A 22,728-nucleotide genomic window follows, 5' to 3' on the forward strand; every position below is an offset into this window, starting at 1 on the left:
ATTATGAAAATTCACATTATTCTCAAAACGGATAGCACATTATTCACAAAACGGATAGCACTATCTCTTTCTCGCTTTGTTCTGTTGCCAGATCGTCTCTCAACAATGTAGAATTTATCATCAATTAACAAAATATTTCATCTTAATTACGAAAATTCACAATGAAATTATTGAAAAATATAATTTCTTACTTAATAAAATATGAATGATTATTTTAAACGAGAATGAACAGTTAATATTACACCAATAAACCTGTATCAGCTACCGTTTATAGAAGGCATTGACAAGACAGAGGATCGGCAACGTTTTTCTCCTATCTTTCTTCACTGTCATTATAACGTGAACCTCACTATAGAGGAGGAGGAAGAGAAGGTGAAGAAGGAACGGAGAATAAGTTGAGGAAGTGGTGGTGAAGGGTGATTGAGAGGTGAGGTGAAGAAGGAGGAGGAGGAGGGGGTGTCGGGGAGGAGGAGGAGTGGGTGTCGAAGGTGGTGGTGGTGAAGGAGGAGAATGAGGATGAGGAGGAGTTGGAAGAGGCGGGGGTAGAGCTGAACCTGATTGCATTTGTTTGTGTGTACGTTGCAAAGTCCATTGGTCGGATTCTGGGATCGCGGCACACATAGAAGAGTGAACCAGATAATAGAGAAGCTCTGCTTAGAACTCGATATCACACACCTATATAGTGGTCCACGTTATAATGGCTGTTATTTTTATGATTAACATTAGTGTTGCTATCCTTGTCTATCATTCCACAAAGCAGATAGCGAATGTAATCAAATCACAATATTGTGTATCAAGTTGAGATGATACTGTATCATACTATGTTGATACTGTATCATGTTGTGGTTGTTCTTGTTCTATAGTGAGGTCACGTTATAATAGCAGTATTAGATTAACATTGGTGTTGCTATACTTGTGTATCATTCAACAAAGCAGATAGCGAATGTAACAAATCATATAGTTGTGTATCAAGTTAAGATAGTACTGTATCATTGTGTGGTGATACTGCATCATATTGGATTGATACTGTATCATGTGTGGTAATTATACTGTATCATATTGTGTTGATAGTGTATCATGTTGTAGTGAGGAAGTTTATACCTGCGCGAGGTCTACTGTTCACAGAACTACCAGTTGCGATTGTCATAGGTTGGAACATCATGTTATACAATAAATGAAATCACAACTGAAATGCTTTTGCGAAACAAGATAACATGCAAAAAAATTAAATTAGAAAAACCTTCATAAATAATATTTTGGAACGCCGTATACGTTTGCATAGGCAACCCGCCATACACAGCTGGTTAGCTAAGTTGCATAGTTCACTCCTAAATTACTGGTTATAAAATATATATATTAAATTTAGTAAAACAATTTAAAAAGGAGGAGGAAATGGAAGAGAAGAAGTGAAAAACGATTAAAAGGAGGAGGAGGAGGAACAGAGGGCGAAGGTGGAGGAGGAGGAGGAAAAAGGAGAGATGGATGAGGTGGAGGGTTGAAGAGGTGATGAAGAATGATAACATAAAAAGGAGCGGATGAATAGGAGAAGGAGGAGGAGGAGGGAGGAGAAGGAGGAGGATGAAGGTATGAGGAGGAATAAGTGGAGGAGGAGGAGGAGGTTCCATAACCATCCTCGGTTAATTAGGAATCTATATGCAAAATGTCAATCAGTTAAGTAGTTGAGACGTGATGATGCGTCATTCGTGAATTTCCTATCCCGTACATCTTCATTCGCCAGGTCTTTCCTTCATTTTAAAGATGAATATTGCTCATTATCAACAAGAATCAACAATCGATAATATGAGATCAGATATACGGGGATGACTTGAATCACAGCTATCTACTATAGAAGTTGGTGGAAAAAGAAAAATGACAGCAATGCCAAACTATCATGATACGTAGGTTGGGAAGACACTATAGAGACGTAGGAATACAAGAAGTTATAAGAGAAGGCAGAGAGAGTGAGAGAGAGCGAGAAAGTGGAAAAAAAGACGAATCGTAAGGTGAAGAAGAAAATGAGGTAGAGTTGCAAAATTCGTCCACCAGACAGTGCTGTAATCGAACTTCAGTAGTATCACTAGAAGGCTGGGTCAACAATGTGCTTATAACAACTAAAATTACTAATCTACAGACGGAAATTACTGAGATATTTAAATTAATCAAATAATGCTAATGAATTAATTATTATTGACCGAGTGAAGTGAGGTCTAAGATTCAAGTCGACGATTTGGCATTTCTCTTAATGTTTAAATGTTTATATGTTGCGCATTTACGGCGAAAAGCGGTAATAGATTTTCATGAAATTTGACAGGTTGTTCCTTTTTTAATTGCGCGTCGACGTATATACAAGGTTTTTGGAAATTTTGCATTTCAAGGATAATATAAAAGGAAAAAAGAGCCTCCTTCATACGCCAATATTAGAGTAAAAATCAGACTATAGAATTATTCATCATAAATCAGATGACAAGTGATTACACAGATGTGTGGAGAAGCCAGTCTATTGCTGTATTTCAATAAGGTCTTTAGTTTCAATCAGGTACTTGTGGATGAGAATACTGCGTGAGGTCTACTGTTCACAGAGCTACTAGTTATTAATAATATACAACAGGGTAAACAGCTAGATGCAAATCGATGAGCGCTACTATTCAAAAATTATTTGTCAGCCCGGGAATCGAACCCAGTACCTCCATATTGCCGGTCAGGAATGCTTACCCTTACACCCAACTGACAATCTCTGGATAGCAGCGCTCATTCAAGAAATGAAGTTTTTCAGTGAAAAAATGAAGAATTGTCTGTTTAGTGTAAGGGTAAGCATTCCTGACCGGCAATTAGGAGGTACTGGGTTCGATTCCCGGGCTGACAAATAATATTTGAATAGTATCACTCATCGAATTTCCATCTAGCTGTTTACCCTGTTGTCAATATTTGCAGTAGCAGAAGTCTTCGGGGTGGATTACAGCATTTAATTTGTATTTTCGTTCAATAATAATAAAATATTACTAACTCGAAATTTTTGAAAAAAGTCAATAACTTGAAACCTATCAGTCAAAATCCAATTCTAAGGATATGGTTGGTAAAAGGACGAAATTTCCAATAAGATACATATTATTTTTGTTCTTTTGTTTGAAATTTTTATGAGCATTAAAACTGAAATTTGAAATTTGTCTTTGAACTCAACGAATGTACATTATTCAACTTCGAGCGCTCTTCAAATTCGTCAAACGAAGGAATAAATTATATGACTTATTGGAAATTCCTTCTTTTTTCCAACTATATCCTTAGAATTGGATTTTGACAGATGGTTGCAACTAGTGCGCAAAGTGACAGTTTGCTGCACTGAAAGAAACGTTTGTTTTGGATTTCTAGATTGGGATTTTATCATAAATGTAGGGTAGCCATTGGAATGATTCTTATCTAAATCTAACCACAGTCATTGTTACCAACTTAATTTTTGTTTTCGTGCACTAATCCTCCATATAACCAACCAACTATTTTGTGTTGCCATGTTGCAAATCTGGAGTGCAGAAAACATTTTTCCCGCACTAGAGCGGAAAAGTGATTATTTGCGTTCTGTAATCAGTGCAGCAATGGCCACTTTTCAAGGTAACTGTAGGAAACCGTGTATTTCACTATAGAACTGAATAAATATTCACCAAAGTAGGGATATTTTTATAGAACAGTGGGATTTTAGCCAAGGCTAGTTTAAAGGCACAGAGGTATAGGAGAGTTTTGCAATGATAGGTCATTGAACCTGGTTCTCAGTTGGCATGCGTATTCCCCTCTTTCTCTGCTCTTTTATCACTCTCTCTTACTCCTCCTCCTCCAACACCTCCTCTCACTCCTCCACCACTACCTTCACTATCTACTACTCTACCGCCTCATCATCATCTATCTCTGTTTTTCTATCACTCTCTCTCACTCCTCCTCCACCACTACCTTCACTATCAACTACTCTACCTCCTTCTCAACATCTTTCTCAGTCCTTTCATCACTCTCTCTCCTTCCTCCTCCACCACTACCATCACTATCAACTACTCTACCACCTCCTCATCAACTTTCTCAGTCCTTCCATCACTCTCTCTCACTCCTCCTCCTCATCCACCACCTTCTCCTTCTACTCATCCTACTTCTCCTCCTCCTTCCACCCCTTCCACTTCACTTTCACCTCCTTTTCCAAGCCGTAGATCCAATAAAACAGACCAATAGTTCACAACAAAGTTTCTGCCATTCTTATTTTTACCTTTTCTTCTTCTTCTTCCTCATCTCCTTTATATCCTCATCTTCTTCTTCCTCCTCTTCCTCTCACTTCATCTTCATATCATCCCCTTCTTCCCATCGCTATCATCGTCCTCCTCCTCCTCCAACAACTCTTCCTCTCACTTCTTCTTCTTCTTTTCTTCTTCATATCCACCCCTTCTTCCTCATCGCTATCATCTTTCTCCACCTCCAACACATCTTCCTCTCACTACTTCTTCTTTTTCTTCTTCTTCATATCCTATACTTCATCCTCCTCCTTTTTCTTCTACTTCAACTTCTTCTTTAACCAATTCTTATTCGACTTCTGCACTTCATTTTATACTCTCAATCTCTGACCGATCTGTACCTTATTCTTGTAAATCGTCTTCTTCGTCTCCTCATCATTGTTCATCTTCATACCCTCCTCTTCTTCATCCTCCAATTAATACTTCTTCTTCCTCCTCCAATTCTTACTTCTTCTTCTTCATCTTCATACCCTCCTCTTCTTCCTCCTCCAATTCTTACTTCTTCTTCTTCTTCATCATCTTCACACCCTCCTCTTCTTCCTTCTCCAATTCTTACTTCTTCTTCTTCTCCATCATCTTCACACCCTCCTCTTCTTCCTCCTCCAATTCTTACTTCTTCTTCTTCTTCATCATCTTCACACCCTCCTCTTCTTCCTTCTCCAATTCTTACTTCTTCTTCTTCTCCATCATCTTCACACCCTCCTCTTCTTCTTCCTCCAATTCTTACTTCTTCTTCTTCATAATCATCTTCATACCCCCTCTTCTTCCTCCTCCAATTCTTACTTCTTCTATTTCTTCTTCTTCTTCAAACTTTCAATCCTTCACCGATTTCTTTCTAACTCTTGCACTACATCTTCTTCTTCTTTTCTACTACAACTAATTCTTCTCCTCCCTCTTCTTCTTCTTCTCCTTTTATCTATTTTTGGTAATCTTCTGCAATTCTTCTTCTACTTCCAGTCCTTCACCGATTTGTAACTGACTTCTGAATATATTTCTTCACCCTCTCCTTCTTCTTCTTCCACTTCTCACTATCTCTAACTCACTCTTGTAAAAATCCAACTTCTTCTTCTTTATCTACTTCTACTAAAACATCTACGTCTTCTTTTTCTTGTACAACTTCTGCTGTCTCGTTTACATTTGCACAGAAAGCTGGAGTGGAGAGGAGAGACCAAGATCAATAGCAGGCCACTCTCACCTCTCATCTATTGTGAGATCCACGTTATAAAGTCAGTGGAAATGATAGGAGAGCATAGTTGCCGATTCTCTGTTACCACCGCCTCCTATAGTAGTGAATAGCTGTGATTCAAGTCATCCCCATATATCTATCTGATCTAACGTCAACTGCTGATTCTTGTTAATAACTTGTTCATATCATATATTATAATTATGATTTGTGATTGTCAATGAAATAAATAACTATCAATTCTATCACAATCACCAAGAAAACAATAATATCTTTTTCCTCCACCTACTGTCAAAAGTACTTACTTTACTCCCTGAAACATGATACTAAAGTGTCACTTTTTCTTTTTCGCTCTCGGTACTAAAAAACAGAAAAACTCCCTAGGGAGTAAAAGTGACTTCATTTAAATAGCATGGGAAGCATCTCTATTTTAAAAACTTACATTATAATAGGTTAGAAGGTCTAAGCTCAGATGAGAAAGCATAAAGAGGTGTCTGTCATTGAGTCAACTGAATTCAATACCACAACAAGAAATTTGAACAACTCATGAAATATATGTTTGTATGATATTATATTCTTATTTTGTAGACGATAAAAATTTAAACAATTTTAAAAATATTTTATTCTATTCAAAATACCAGCCTACAAATATTTTTGATCTGCAATTCAAATCTGAAACGCATGATCTGGAGTCAGCCATTTTTGGAAGCCGCTCAGCTGATATAATTGTTACAACTTTTGCCGATAGATAGCGCAATCAGCAGTGCCAATCAGACGACCGGTTTTTAGGTTTTAGATTAAGGTTATGTTGTTAGGAATCATTGTCACCAATACGTAAGTTATTAGAATGATTTTATTTGCAGTTTCTATAAAAAAATGTAGATGGAGGAAAAATGTTATGTACATCACGAGCGAAAAATACTTTTTCTCCCTAAGGAAAATTGCTGCCCTCGGCTTCGCCTCGGGCTTCAAACTTTTTCCCACAGGGAATAAAAGTCATACTTTTCACTCTAGATATACAAATACAAATAACTATTTCGCCCCACTTGGATGTAATGAGCTGGTTTTCGTGCGTCATATGGAGGCCGAAAATGATTGTTTTCTGACCAGGCCGGTAAAAGTTTTACAGCCCTAGGGCTGTAAAATAACCTTGAAGTCAGCTGATTCTGATTTGATGTGAACGTGTTTACAAAATGGTTTATGAAACGGAATCAGTTTATGCTTCTAGAATTGAATAAGTATTCTGCAATAAGACACTATTATTTTATTTGGATGAATAAAATACAGATAAGATATATATTATAAACTATTCAAATTCGATTTTCAGAGTAGGATAGAACTTTTAACCTAAACTTCCGAAGTCAACGACAACAAGCATTGTTGATGTTGACATTCAGATTGGCCAAATTTCAAGTGTGCTAAAACAGCTGATCAAAAAACTTTTCATTATTTGTGTTTATTATTCAAGAATCAAAACATTTATAATAATATCATCTTATTGTCATTTGGAAGAATAAAAAGTATAAACTCAACCTCTTACATAATTGAACATAATCGTTTAGGTTATTTATACAAATCAGAATAAAAAATGAAAATACTTGGACAATTTCCTGATATTCAGATTACCTCAGATTTGCTAGAGCTATGACCTTCCTGTTTTGCTTTCGGAAGTGCTGTGTGGCGAAAAATAACGTTCTCACCATGGGCAAAAATGTTTTTCCGGCTCTCAATCTTTTCTAGTCCTCGGCCTACGACCTCGGACTTGAAAACCGATTTCGAGCCGGAAAAGTTTCATTTTCGGCCCTAGGTGCGAAATATACTATTCTTGATTTAATAATTAACTTTCATAATTGGAATGAAATATTTTGGTGGTTGATTGTTCATTTCTACATGGCCTACAAACGATTTGGCAACAGAGCGGAGTTGAAAAAGGATAGAGCTATCTGCTTTGTCTAATGACAGACAATCATAGCAACCCCATTGCTAATCAAACACTGCCATTATAACGTGGACCTCACTATAGAACAAGAACAACCACAACATGATACGGTATCAACACAAACTCTACTTTTGCTGAGGATGATGCCCACATGAACTCTAGGCTTGTGCGTGAGTAATGACGCGGATGACAATGAGGGAAGAGTGGATCTTCAGTTTCAGGTGGGTTCAGCATAAATAGCTGATATGCCATGGTATGGGGCGTTTATGTCGCAACTTTTACTGTTATCTCAAGCCGATAGTCCACGTAGTTCTTTCCCGTGAAGCTTTATGATGCTGGTAGTCTCTCATATTGTGCCGTCCATACACTCTTACCCCAACAACACAGTAAAAATCGACAATAATCGACAGTAATCGGTATGAGATAACAGTAAAAGTTGTGGCATAAACGCACTTTGCCATGGGATATCTACTTACGCTATTGTTTCTCTATGGTGACATTGAGAGGAGTTTGCTCAAGTGGTCATGCTGCTACGCATTGGATTCATGAGTTCAAAAATTGCCTCCTCGTGGTTCGGATCCCACCTTCGGAGGTGAAGAAAACGGAGAAGGGGATGGTGTAAAAGAAGAAGAAGAAGTAGGAGTGGAAGAAGAAGAAGAAGAAGAGGGAGACGAAGAAGAGGAAGAAGGAGAAGAAGAAAGATTCACCACAAAACCAGCTGCGCAAAAAAGCAAGCAAGAATAGTGAAGTTATACTGGAGCCATCTGAAATTTATAACAAACACAGGAATCTTGTTTCAATGGTCAACTATTGACTACCATCCTAGGAATCTTCTTATTTTACTACTTCTTCTTCTTCTTCTTCTTCTTCTTCTTCTTCTTCTTCTCCTCCTCCTCCTCCTCCGTTATCATCACAATCGTCTTCTTATTCTTCTTCTACCTATTCTTCTCCTTCTCTGAACTTTACCCCTTACAGCTACTTCCCTCTACTTCTTCTTCTTCTTCCTCAGCTACTACGTCTTATTTTACTTCTCTACTTCTTCTCCTCTCCCTTCTCCTCCTCCTCCTCATCCTCTTGCTGAACCCCTCCCAGATTCCTCCTAGCCATTGTCCAGTTATTCTTAACCTCTGGACTACAAAACCAGGAAAGAGGTTGACACATCTGCTCTTGTTACTTCTTCTTCTTCTTCTACTTCTCCTCCTCATTCTTCTTCTTTTACACCTTCTCCGTTTTCTTCACCTTTTCTTCTTCTGTCACACTCTTTCATTCTATTCACCAGTATCTCTTTTCACCTATAGTACGAAACGCATTTTTCACTATAGTGAGATTTATACACTACAGTGGATTGAGATGGGAGAACAGCGTTGCCGATTCTCTGCCTTGATTAATTATCTTTTACATTGTAAAAAACAGATTTGGCATCAATGTGGAGCAAGAAAAGGATAGTACTACCTGCTTTGTCAAATAATAGACAAGGATAACAACATTAAAGTTGATCAAATACTGTCATTATAACGTGGACCTCACTATAACACTTTCTATTCCTCACTTTTTGCTTTCCTTCTTTTTCTCTTCATCTTGGGTTGTGTGAAAGAGAGGACTAGGAGTCCTAACTCCGCCCTTAATAAAGGCAATTAAACAATCAATGAATCAATCTTAATCTTCATTTTCTTCTTCTTCTTCTTCTACTTGTTCATCTTTGAATCCATCTCTATATTCTTCAAATTTTCTTCCTCTCTAGGTATTGTTTATTCTATTTGGCACTATCTCACTTCCACCTATTATACAACGGGAACTCTCTTTTCTTCTTCTTCTTCAACTGACACTATATCATCATCATTATCATCATCATCATCATCCTCATTATCATCTTCTTCTTCTTTTACCACTACTTGTTCGCCTTCTCCTTCTTCATCTCCTCCTCCTTCCTCTTTTTCACCTTTTCTTCTTCTATTGCTCATGTCCGACCCTATCACCCTTTCGCATTCCCACAACACTACATCTCTCTTCTTCCACTGCCTTCTCCTTCTTTCACAACTATTCTAGTCCTTTTTCTTCTCATTCTTCTTCTGCTTCTTCTTCCTCTACTACTACTTCTTCTTCTTCTTCTTCTTCGTCTTCTCCTTCTTCTTGATCGTCAGAACCGAAACGTTGACTGTGTTTCTTCTTCTTCTGCTTCAGCATCTTTTCCTCCTCAAATAGTTAAATGCCCCCAGGCACAGAGAGAGACAGAGAGAGTGTGAGCGAGAGAGAGAAAGGGAGAAGGTGGCCATTTTGAATTTGACCTCATGGCAAAAATACAAAAGCAAAACAAGCCGACTAGAATAATGCCTTCTGAATAATCGGAAGTTGTGACGACAATGAAGAAAAACAAGAGGAAGAAGATGAAGATGAAGAAGAAGAAGAAGAAGAAGAAGAAGTAGAAAGGAGAAGAGTAGAGGGCTTTCAGCACGAGACAAAACTGTCCTATCTGGAGGTGAAAATGGAGACCTTAGAAGTACTAAAAGAAGAAGATACCAATGAAGTGAGTATATGAAGAATATGAATAGACAAGAAAAAAATATGAGGGGGGGAGAATGCAGAAGAAGAAGAAGAAGAAGAAGAAGAAGAAGAAGAAGAAAAAAAGAGGAGAGATGTACGTTCATTCAAAGCCGAGAGACAATCTATGAACTACGAATTCAAACACAAAATCATAACTATATGCTGGCTTATACACTCTAATTTATAATAACTGACAATATAGCTAACTATTGAATGGATTAGCCAAAGTATTGTGTGGAGAATGATTGGTTGATATTTGGATGGAATGCGCATTGAATTGGGATAATATAATATTGTGTTGTATCTACACTAATCGGCCCACTAACAACTCATAACCCTACAGTATTGGACAAAGTATTGTGTGGAGAATGATTGGTTGATATTTGGATGGAATGCGCATTGAATTGGGATAATATAATATTGTGTTGTATCTACACTAATCGGCCCACTAACAACTCATAACCCTACAGTATTGGACAAAGTATTGTGTGGAGAATGATTGGTTGATATTGGATGGAATGCGCATTGAATTGGGATAATATAATATTGTGTTGTATCTACACTAATCGGCCTACTAACAACTCATAACCCTACAGTATTGGACAAAGTATTGTGTGGAGAATGATTGGTTGATATTTGGATGGAATGCGCATTGAATTGGGATAATATAATATTGTGTTGTATCTACACTAATCGGCCCACTAACAACTCATAACCCTACAGTATTGGACAAAGTATTGTGTGGAGAATGATTGGTTGATATTTGGATGGAATGCGCATTGAATTGGGATAATATAATATTGTGTTGTATCTACACTAATCGGCCTACTAACAACTCATAACCCTACAGTATTGGACAAAGTATTGTGTGGAGAATGATTGGTTGATATTTGGATTTAATGCGCATTGAATTGGGATAATATAATATTGTGTTGTATCTACACTAATCGGCCACTAACAACTCATAACCTACAGTATTGGACAAAGTATTGTGTGGAGAATGATTGGTTGATATTTGGATGGAATGCGCATTGAATTGGGATAATATAATATTGTGTGTATCTACACTAATCGGCCCACTAACAACTCATAACCTACAGTATTGGACAAAGTATTGTGTGGAGAATGATTGGTTGATGTTTGGATGGAATGCGCATTGAATTGGGATAATATAATATTGTGTTGTATCTACACTAATCGGCCCACTCACAACTCATAACCCTACAGTATTAGAGATGGATATCAAAGTAAATATAAGAGACTTATTTGATTCAACCTTCGGAGTGATACTTTCTATGTTAGAGCCGATTAGCAGTGAGTAACTGGACTTGAAAAATACTCTAAAAATAGCATAATAAAAAGTACGCCTAGTCACACACAATCAGGGCTGCCAACTGTCAATTACATTCGGCGCTAAATTTACCTACTAAGTAGACTGTGATTCAAGTGGAGTATGTTGATAATGGCAAAGATAAAAATAAATAATAATGTTTTCAATTCTTATCATCTTTGGTGATAATAACTAATCGTTATTGAGAAAGATAATATGGAGGAGGAGGAGGAGGAGGAGAAGGAGGAGATGAAGGAGGGGGAGGAAGGAGAGTAGGAGAAAGAGATGAAAGAGGAGGAGGAAGTAAAACAATATTTTTCCACTATTTTCAGTTTTACATTGTAATATATTTTTTGGAAGAATAAATTTCAATTGCAAGTGTAGAAGGAAAAAGAGGAGGAAGATAAGTACAATGAGGAGAAGAAAGAGGAGAAGGAAGAGTAGAAGAAGGAGGTGAAGGAGGACGACGTGAAGGAGGAGGAAGGAGAGTAGGAGAAGGAGATGAAGGTGGAGGAGGTGGGGAGAAATAGGATGAAGTAGTGGTAGGGAGAAGTAGGAGGAGGAGGAGGAAAAGAAGAATGAGGAAGAGTGAAGGAGGAGATAATAATTGATGATAAATATTTTTTGATGAATCATATTTTTACATTGTTGAAAAACTATTTATAGTTAGGTCCACGTTATAATGGAAGTGGATAAAGATAGAACAGCGTTACCTGTTCTCTGCCTTAATTAATTATATTTCTATATTGTCAAAAACAGATTTGGCATCGTTGCAGAGCTAGAAAAGGATAGTACTACCTGCTTTGTCGAATGATAGACAAGGATATATAGTGAGGTCCACGTTATAATGACAGTGTTTGATTAGCAATGGTATTTCTTTCTTTGTCTATCATTCAATAAAGCTGATAGCGCTACCTCTTTCTCGCTTTGCTCTGTTGCAAGATCGTCTTTTAACAATTTGGATTAAATAATTAATTAACATAATATTTCATCGTTATTATGATAATTCATTATGGAATTATTAAAAAAATTAATTTCTTGCTTAATAAAATATATAATTGATTATTTTAAACGAGAATGAACAGTTAATATGACATTAATTTCTTCCTTAATAAAATATATAATTGATTATTTTAAACGAGAATGAACAGTTAATATGACATTAATAAACCTGTATCAGCTACCGTCTATAGAAGGCATTGACGATACAGAAGATCGGCAACGTTGTTCTCTTATCTTTCTCCACTGCCATTATAACGTGGACCTCACTGTATTCCAAATAATACAGTTCCATGTAGGTAGTTTTTAAATCCCAAAACACTACGATCTTTTAACACTATAACGTCTCAGTCTTATGTAATAGAGTCCTATTTGCTATTCTATTACGTCAGTGTATGATATTAATTTTGTGACTTTCAATATTGTCTTTCCTTTCTCTCTCTCTCTTTCTCTGTCTCTGACTCACTCTCCCTCTATCTCTTTCACACTCTCATCTATTTCTAACAAACACACACACTACCTCTTCTTCAGTCTCTCTCTTTCTAATTTAAACATCTCACTCTCTCTCTGAATCTAATTTTCTAAATCTCTCTCTGTCACTCATTCTCTCACTATCTATCTCTGTCACACTCTTCTATCTCTACCTTACACTCCATCACCTCTTGCTATGATAAAAATTGAACTCTCTCACTCTCTCTCTCTCTCTCTATCTGAGTCTCATTTCGTAATACTCTCACTCCTCACTCTGTCTCTGCATCTAATTTCCTAATTCTCTCACTCACTCTCTCACTCTATCTCTCTCTCTCTCTGAGTCTAATTTCCTAATTCTCTCACTCCTCACTCTCTCTCTCTCTCACTAACTCTCCGTTTCTCTCGTCACAATAAATTCACCACGCAAAACAAAGTAGTGTGTCTATCACAACCTTTTGTTCTTTTTCGGCGCTGCTCTTGTGAAAGAAAAAAGGTAAATTCCGATTGTTCAACGGGGATATTTCGATTTGCCAAGGTTGGCACGACTGTTGGACCCCCATTTAACGTATCAATCGTATAAATTAGGAACAAGTTTCATTGAACTATCTATAGCACTAACTTATTACACTAGGTTATATCTGTATAGCCAAGCGAGATTCACGTTTTAATGGCAGTATTTGATTGACATTGGTGTTGCTATCATTGTCTATCATACAACAAAGCAGATAGCGAATGTATCAAATCATAGTGTTGTGTATCAAGTTGAGATGATACTGTATCATATTGTGTTGATACTGTATCATGTTGTGGTTGTTCTTGTTCTATATTGAGGTCCACGTTATAATGGCAGCACCTGATTAACATTAGTGTTGCTATCCTTGTCTGTCATTCCACAAAGCAGATAGCGAATGTATCAAAAATCATAGTGTTGTGTATCAAGTTGAGATGATACTGTATCATATTGTGTTGATACTGTATCATGTTGTGGTTGTTCTTGATCTATAGTGAGGTCCACGTTATAATAGTAGTATTTGATAAACATTGGTGTTGCTATCCTTGTCTATCATTCCACAAAGCAGATAGCGAATGTATCAAATCATAGTGTTGTGTATCAAGTTGAGATGATACTGTATCATATTGTGTTGATACTGTATCATGTTGTGGTTGTTCTTGTTCTATATTGAGGTCCACGTTATAATGGCAGCACCTGATTAACATTAGTGTTGCTATCCTTGTCTGTCATTCCACAAAGCAGATAGCGAATGTATCAAAAATCATAGTGTTGTGTATCAAGTTGAGATGATACTGTATCATATTGTGTTGATACTGTATCATGTTGTGTTGTTCTTGATCTATAGTGAGGTCCACGTTATAATAGTAGTATTTGATAAACATTGGTGTTGCTATCCTTGTCTATCATTCACAAAGCAGATAGCGAATGTATCAAATCATAGTGTTGTGTATCAAGTTGAGATGATACTGTATCATATTGTGTTGATACTGTATCATGTTGTGGTTGTTCTTGTTCTATATTGAGGTCCACGTTATAATGGCAGCACCTGATTAACATTAGTGTTGCTATCCTTGTCTGTCATTCCACAAAGCAGATAGCGAATGTATCAAAAATCATAGTGTTGTGTATCAAGTTGAGATGATACTGTATCATATTGTGTTGATACTGTATCATGTTGTGGTTGTTCTTGATCTATAGTGAGGTCCACGTTATAATAGTAGTATTTGATAAACATTGGTGTTGCTATCCTTGTCTATCATTCCACAAAGCAGATAGCGAATGTATCAAATCATAGTGTTGTGTATCAAGTTGAGATGATACTGTATCATATTGTGTTGATACTGTATCATGTTGTGGTTGTTCTTGATCTACAGTGAGGTCCACGTTATAATAGTAGTATTTGATAAACATTGGTGTTGCTATCCTTGTCTATCATTCCACAAAGCAGATAGCGAATGTATCAAATCATAGTGTTGTGTATCAAGTTGAGATGATACTGTATCATATTGTGTGATACTGTATCATGTTGTGTTGTTCTTGATCTATAGTGAGGTCCACGTTATAATGGCAGCACCTGATTAACATTAGTGTTGCTATCCTTGTCTGTCATTCCACAAAGCAGATAGCGAATGTATCAAAAATCATAGTGTTGTGTATCAAGTTGAGATGATACTGTATCATATTGTGTTGATACTGTATCATGTTGTGGTTGTTCTTGATCTATAGTGAGGTCCACGTTATAATAGTAGTATTTGATAAACATTGGTGTTGCTATCCTTGTCTATCATTCCACAAAGCAGATAGCGAATGTATCAAATCATAGTGTTGTGTATCAAGTTGAGATGATACTGTATCATATTGTGTTGATACTGTATCATGTTGTGGTTGTTCTTGATCTACAGTGAGGTCCACGTTATAATAGTAGTATTTGATAAACATTGGTGTTGCTATCCTTGTCTATCATTCCACAAAGCAGATAGCGAATGTATCAAATCATAGTGTTGTGTATCAAGTTGAGATGATACTGTATCATATTGTGTTGATACTGTATCATGTTGTGGTTGTTCTTGTTCCATAGTGAAGTCCACGTTATAAAGTCAGCACCTGATTAACATTGGTGTTGCTATCCTTGTCTGTCATTCCACAAAGCAGATAGAGAATGTATCAAATCATAGTGTTGTGTATCAAGTTGAGATGATACTGTTTCATATTGTGATGATACTGTATCATGTTGTGGTTAGTAACATTGAAGTAACATAGTAACTGTAACATTGAATATTTGGCTATATTATTGTCTAATAGTATGGATTAGTGTAGTACCAGCCAGCATAATAGATGACTTTCAAGAAGTCAGCATTTAGTAGATGACTTCCTTTCATTCTTAGCTCTGTTATCATTTATCTCATTATTGGAATGTTATTTGTATTTTCTTGATTCCCCTCTCATTATTTTCTCATATTGTAAATGGTTTCTAGTACAGTATAATAATAGTATAGTATCTAGTATTTAGTATATCAAGTTTTCAGTATATTTAGATTCTCATCACATTTTTTTCTCTTCACAAATATGAAATAGTTTTCTCCTTATGTCTTTCTCTCGATTTTAAAGTTTTTTTTGTAAAGTGCTTATTGTAATTTTTTTGATTGGGGAGCAATTCTTGGGTTTTCCCGTATGCTCCCATATTGTTGTAAATAAATAAATAATCTACTTGCAAAATGTGTTATCTAACCTAAACCACATAATGAATATTTTTTCTAATTATTTCCAAACATTTTTCATAAAAGCCTGCAGTTGACGTTCTCCCTAACCAATTCTATACAAATAACATCAATACACCGAGATTCACTTTCAACTGTCAGTATTCCCCATAAGAAACATCATTGGCTCCCCATTCAACAAACACTGACAATTTCAAGAGAATCTCACAATGAACGTCTAAAGTGAGTTTCACATACTTACTGTCAGCATTAGTTGAATGAGTCGCCAATGATGTTTCTTATGGGGAATACTGACAGTTTAGAGTGAGCATCACTTGTGGCTCTTTAAATGCTAAAACAATAGGGTTTTCATTGTATTTGATGACAATAGGGATGAAAAATAAGGAAAACCGGGAAAATGAGTTTTCCAGAACGTGAACACACGTAACACATACGTATGAAACACGTGACATTAACAGAGTGTCTCTAAAATCGAATTCAAATTGATGGAGTGAAAACAGTTTGTTTTTCGGTTCGTGTTTGAAAATTTCTCTAATAAGTGAATATTCTCTATTTTAATAACTAGTAGTTCTGTGAACAGTATACCTCACGCAGTATTCTCATCCACAAGTACCTGATTGAAACTAGAGACCTTATGGAAATACAGCAATAGACTGGCTTCTCCACACATCTGTGTAATCACTTGTCAGCTGATTTATGATGAATAATTCTATAGTCTGATTTCTACTCTAATATTGGCGTATGAAGGAGGCTCCTTTTTCCTTTTATATTATCCTTGAAATGAAAAATTTCCAAAAACCTTGTAAATACGTCGACGCGCAATTTAAAAAGGAACATACCTGTCAAATTTCCTGAAAATCTATTACCGCGTTTCGCCGTAAATGCGCAACATATAAACATTTAAACATTAAGAGAAATGCCAAACCGTCGACTTGAATCTTAGACCTCACTTCTCTCGGTCAATAAATGATTGTTATAATTTATTATTATTTTGGTATTTTTAACATCCAAATTCAAAAGAATGGTTTGTATAAATATTTTTGGACAGAAAATGTTGTGGAAATCTGGAAGACATAAAACCTCATTTCGGACTTTTAATGTTACCTAAATTTGGGAGAGAAATAGTACAAGGTATTCTTAGTTTCTCTCTCCCAATCTGTGCTTCATTGTAAAAAATAATAAATAAATCGAAAACTTTATTTTTCCAATTTATTTCTTTAAGCCTGGTTTTCATTAGTAGAGAAAGAGCCGTTTGCACGGTGACAGTTTATTTATTTATTTATTTATTTATTCGTTGATATAATTACAAATTCAAACTAAATTTAATTTTAAACTGGATTAAATCCGTATCAAGTCTAGTTTGTTATAATGTATTTCATTTTGAGTTTAAGCTCCTAGCTGATTAAATCGGGTTTTAGCTTTGACTGAGGAAACGACGCTTAGTGATAGAGTTCGTGGTACTAACTAGTACCATAGAGAAACAATAGCGTAAGTAGATATGCCATGGTATAGGGAGTTTATGTCGTAACTTTTACTGTTATCACAAGCCGATAGTTCATGTAATTCTTTCCTGTGAAGCTGTGTGACGCTGGTAGTCTCTCATATTGGTAGAGAGTTAGTGGGGAGGATATTTTTAATATTCTTTCCGAAGAATGGACATTTGATATGTCCAAAGCTCCGCCAATTTATGTACATGCATAACAATATAATTATCTATAGTTATTATATTACAAATTGCTTTTTCCTACAGTTACGTTGAAAAGTGGCCATTGCTGCACTGATTACAGAACGCAAAGAATCACTTTTCCGCTCTAGTGCGGGAAAAATTTTTCTGCACTCCAGATTTGCAACCATGGCAACGCAAAATACTTAGTAGGTTATATGGAGCAACAGTGCAGCAAAATCAAAATGAAGTTGGTAACAGTGACTGCTGTGGCTGCTATAGTGAGCAGAGGTGCAACCAAGCACAACGCGCTAATTATTATTCATTATATATTATAACCAAGGACAACGAGGACTTTAGGATTTTAGGATTAAGGTTTTTATCAATAATAAATTTACACCGAAAAACATTTGATGCATTTCAGGCAATTTTACCCATAATTACCCACTTTTCATATTCAATGTTAACTGTAGGAAAAACTTAATGTGAAATAAGTGCGCAAAGTTCCTCTGCTGCACTCAAGAAACCATTCCGCCCTCGCCTACGGGCTCGGGCGTAAACGTTTCTTTCGGTGCAGCAAACTGTCACTTTTCGCACTAGTTGCACAAATAACTATTTCATATCATATACAGTTCAATAATTATTTTCTTAGTCTATATTATGTAAATTCATCTATAATTTTGCTGTATTGTAAGCTATTGTATATAAGTGTATAAGCCAGTATATATTGTAATCTACATAAATACTCAATCAATCAATCAATCAATCAATATTGTGCCGTCCATACACTCTTACCCGGTCAAAACAGTAAAAATCGACAGTAATCGGTTTGAGATAACAGTAAAAGTTGTGACAAACGCACTTTGCCATGGGATATCTACTTATGCTATTGTTTCTCTATGGTTACATTGTGAGGAGTTTGCTCAAGTGGTCATGCTGCTACGCATTTCATTGGATTCATGAGTTCGAAAATTGCCTCCTCGTGGTTCGGATCCCACCTTCGGAGGTGAAGAAAACGGAGAAGGTGATGGTGTAAAAGAAGAAGAAGAAGTAGGAGTGGAAGAAGAAGAAGAAGAGGAGGAAGATGAAGAAGACGTTCATACACTCTCACCCCAACAAAACAGTAAAAATCGACAATTATCGACAGTAATCGGCTTGAGATAACAGTAAAAGTTGCGACATAAACTCCCTATACCATGGGATATCTACTTACGCTATTGTTTCTTTATGCTAGTGCTAACTATCTTTTGAACTCTCCCAATGAAAACGTTGATGGTAGAGTACTAGTTTTTAGTAGAGTAGAGTGGGATAGTACTCTACCACTTGCCTTCCCCCACCACCGCTTCTCACTCTACTCTACCACTACTATGCTAATAAAAACAGTCTCCAGCTAGTAGAGTAGAGTCGTGCCGTAGGCTATCAAGTTTAAGTTGTATTGTTATTTATTAAAAAGTATCAATTTATTAAAAAGTATTGACATTTTAAGGCTAGTTCTGCTCACTAGACAACACACTTTACCTAATAATAAAAACAGTTACTCGACCAAGTAAGTAGAGTAGAGTCAGCTCGGTAGAGTTAGTATGACAGTTACTCGACCACTAACTCTACTACAGTGAGGTCCACGTTATAATGGCAGTGTTTGATTAGCAATGGTATTGCTATCTTTGTCTATCATTCAACAAAGCAGATAGCGATTGCTCTGTTGCCAGATCGTCACAATGTAGAATTAATAATTAATCAACAAAATATTTCATCTTATTCATTAAAATTCATAATAGAGTTGTTGAAAAATATAGTTTCTTGCTTAATAAAATATTATTTATTATTTCAGACAAGAATAAACAGTTAATATTACATCAATAAACCTAAATATAAAGAAAAATAAAAATCTCAGTACCCTTTTTGAAATATTCTATCACAACATGATTCGGACATTTAAGCCATTTTCAAGTAATATATATCATTATATGATATATATATATATATATATATATATATCTATATATATATATATATATATATCACTTGAAAATGGCATAAATGTCCGAATCATGTTGTGATTTAAATAATTCAAAAGGGTACTGAGATTTTGCTTTTTCTTTATATTTATATTACAAGTAGCCCTAAACAGAAAAGAGATAAATCAATAGACCGGTATCAGTTACCGTCTATAGAAGGCATTGACAAGACAGAGGATCGGCAACGTTGTTCTCCTATCCTTCTCCACTGCCATTATAACGTGGACCTCACTATAGTAAAAACCAGGCTATCGAGCGACTACTTGATAGTTATGTTATAAGGAGTCACATGTATACTTCAACAAACTGAGGCTCTTATTGCATGAGAAAATATCAACCATAAATAATAATAATATCGAGTGACCTGACTGGCTGAGTTTACAGGTCGCAACTGATCAATTTCAGGGCCTTAGACATGACTGCCTTTTAGGCAGCCGGGACCGACGACTTAACGTGTCCATCCAAAACACGGGAGTGGCCCGAGATAAATATCTGGAGGGCCCAGATAGCGAATAGAGTAGTATCACAGAACCTGATACTTGGAGCATGACAGTACGTCTACTGAATTTAACCGCGGTAAAGTGACGTCACTTAACTATACTATAATATTCTGCTGATCTGTGTTTACTAGATGGTGTGCTGTTCTCTAAAATTGGACTCAAATTTAGGAAATGTAATGATACTAGGAGCATAACTCTCGTTCTACGTACGAAATCGGAAAGGGAGCATTTTTGGGCTAGGTCTGTTCATCCTTTTCTAATAATGTATTTGATATGGGTGTATTGTTAAATGTAACAAATAAAAATTTTTGAACTCACCTCCTCCTGAAATCCAACGGCTGTCGGTCATCCCGCCAGTACCGCCTCAAACCCCATCTGAAAACTAAAAAAATACACTAAATTAACACAAAAATACAAAGGAAAACATACTAAAAACACAATAAACATTAAGAAAATTGAAAATAAACTCGAAATAATGCTTCTAGTATTGAAATCTTCTAAATACATGTAGAAATATGAACTGTTTATTGGGAATAACTCTTCCTAAATGTTGAATGGAAAAGACTAAGAAATTGTCAAAAAACCACTGATTTATTGATAATTAGAAAGACCGGTTTCGGTCTTATCAGAGATAGTTTATCAGAGATTGTCAATGGTGTAATAACCGAAACCGGTCTTTCTAATTATCAATAAATCAGTGGTTTTTTTTGACAATTTCTTAGTCTTTTTCATTCAATATGAATAATTACCACAATATCAACTTCTCAACTACACAAAAAGTCTTCCTAAATGAATAAAAAACATCATAGAAACTAAATTACACAGAAAAATATACTAAAAATACAAGACAAATGATAAAAACTGAGGATAATCCAAAATAACAAAATTGGGAATGGGATGGTAAGGGCTATAAGCCTGTTTTCCATTTCCAATTATTTTATGATTATGTGTTTTTTGTCTGCTGAATACGCCAGAAGTAATGGTTAATAGACTTAATCTATTTGGGACTATGTGTAACCTTATCTAAATTTGGGAGAGAAATAGCACAAGGTTACCTTATTTTTTCTCTCCCTATCATTTTGATGATGTACTTATTGTATCAATCAATAAAGAATATACAGATTAAAGCATTGTTTAACATTATGTCATTTACTCCTTGAGAATATCCTTGTAAAAATAACATGATACAAGCAAATTTGGAAAATGGAAAACTGAAGCTGCGTTTACACCAAATTTATTAACAAAATGTTAATAACTTAATCCTTATAGATTCTATTAGATTGAACATATCTTATCATACACATGATGAACATATGTGTTTGTCAAGTTCCTTTCAATCTCATAGAATCTATAAGGATTAAGTTAATAACTTTGGTGTAAAACCAGCTTAATGCCTACTAACAATACAACAAAAATTATGATATCGGGATATAAGCAAGAAATAGTGGATTTAATGAATAAACCTTCGACTTGGGGTCCTGATTACAATAATGATTATAATCATGCATCAAGAAAATTGTAAACTGAATACCACTGTGTGATATCATATTGCATAAAACTGAATAGCCTATTCAAAGTAGCTTCGACTTAAAAATTTTACAAACTAGATTATTCATTTATTCATAGACAATAGATACAATGCAGGTAAAAACAACAGGCATTCGCCCAAAACTGCTTTAAACCATAATTTGGAATACACAGTCTAGAGGTTATAACTTAATCCACACACTATTTTGAGTCCACAAAATGTATGTACTACAATAATTTTGAATTTATCAGATTAATTAATTTCAAAATACAAATCCAAACAAAAATCTTCCTTCACAATCACAAAAAGTATTAAAGATTTTATTTAAATCCTTAAATTATACTTTTGTTAAAATTCTAAACGTCAACAAATTTAATTAACAAAATCCTCTACAACACAAACCTTATTTTAATTGAATATTCAAAGTAGCTTATTCAATTTGAAAACTGTACAAACTAGATTATTTATCAACAAAATCCTCTACTACACAAAACTTATTCTAATTGTATTTATGTATATAAAATTGTATTTATGGATATAATATTGTATTTATGTCTATACTTTTCATGTATTTTTGTTCTGTATTTTATTTACTTACGATATTGACAAATCCAAATACCCCTATTATAGGAGGTCAGTGGATGAAATAATAATAAATAAAAAAAAAATAAAATTGAATATTCAAAGTAGCTCAAATTCGATTTAAAAATTTTACAAACTGGATTATTTAATCAACAAAATCCTATACAACACAAAACTTATTTTTACCATATTATGTTGTCTGTCCTGCTGGTAATGTTTTTTTACATGGGAAAATTCTACAATTCAGTCTACGAATGTTCAATTTACTGAACATATTCTGTTAATATTGCCAAAAAATTCAATTTTTAAATAGCTCAGTAGATGTTTAAAATTGTACACTTCATACAGAGTTACAAGGCATAAAAATATCACAAAAATGCTGGCAATTAGAATAAATATATCAGACTAAAGATAACAGAAAATAGATTAGAGCACCGAATATGACATTCAGAATCTATCTCTCACTTTCACTCCATCCCTC

General features: G+C 35.3%; 1 protein-coding gene across 1 annotated transcript in view; it reads right to left on the reverse strand.

Annotated features, from left to right (window-relative positions):
- LOC111060123 (serine/threonine-protein kinase tousled-like 2) overlaps window positions 1-22,728 on the reverse strand; it is a 132,671-nt gene that overhangs the window by 104,179 nt on the left and 5,764 nt on the right. The window contains exon 2 of the mRNA XM_039441090.1: window positions 20,456-20,519. Coding sequence (XP_039297024.1) covers window positions 20,456-20,486 — 31 coding nt within the window. The 5' untranslated portion in view covers window positions 20,487-20,519. The remainder of the gene's footprint in view (window positions 1-20,455; window positions 20,520-22,728) is intronic.

This window comes from Nilaparvata lugens, chromosome 14 (genome assembly GCF_014356525.2).
Source record: "Nilaparvata lugens isolate BPH chromosome 14, ASM1435652v1, whole genome shotgun sequence".
NCBI classification, from domain to species: domain Eukaryota; kingdom Metazoa; phylum Arthropoda; class Insecta; order Hemiptera; family Delphacidae; genus Nilaparvata; species Nilaparvata lugens.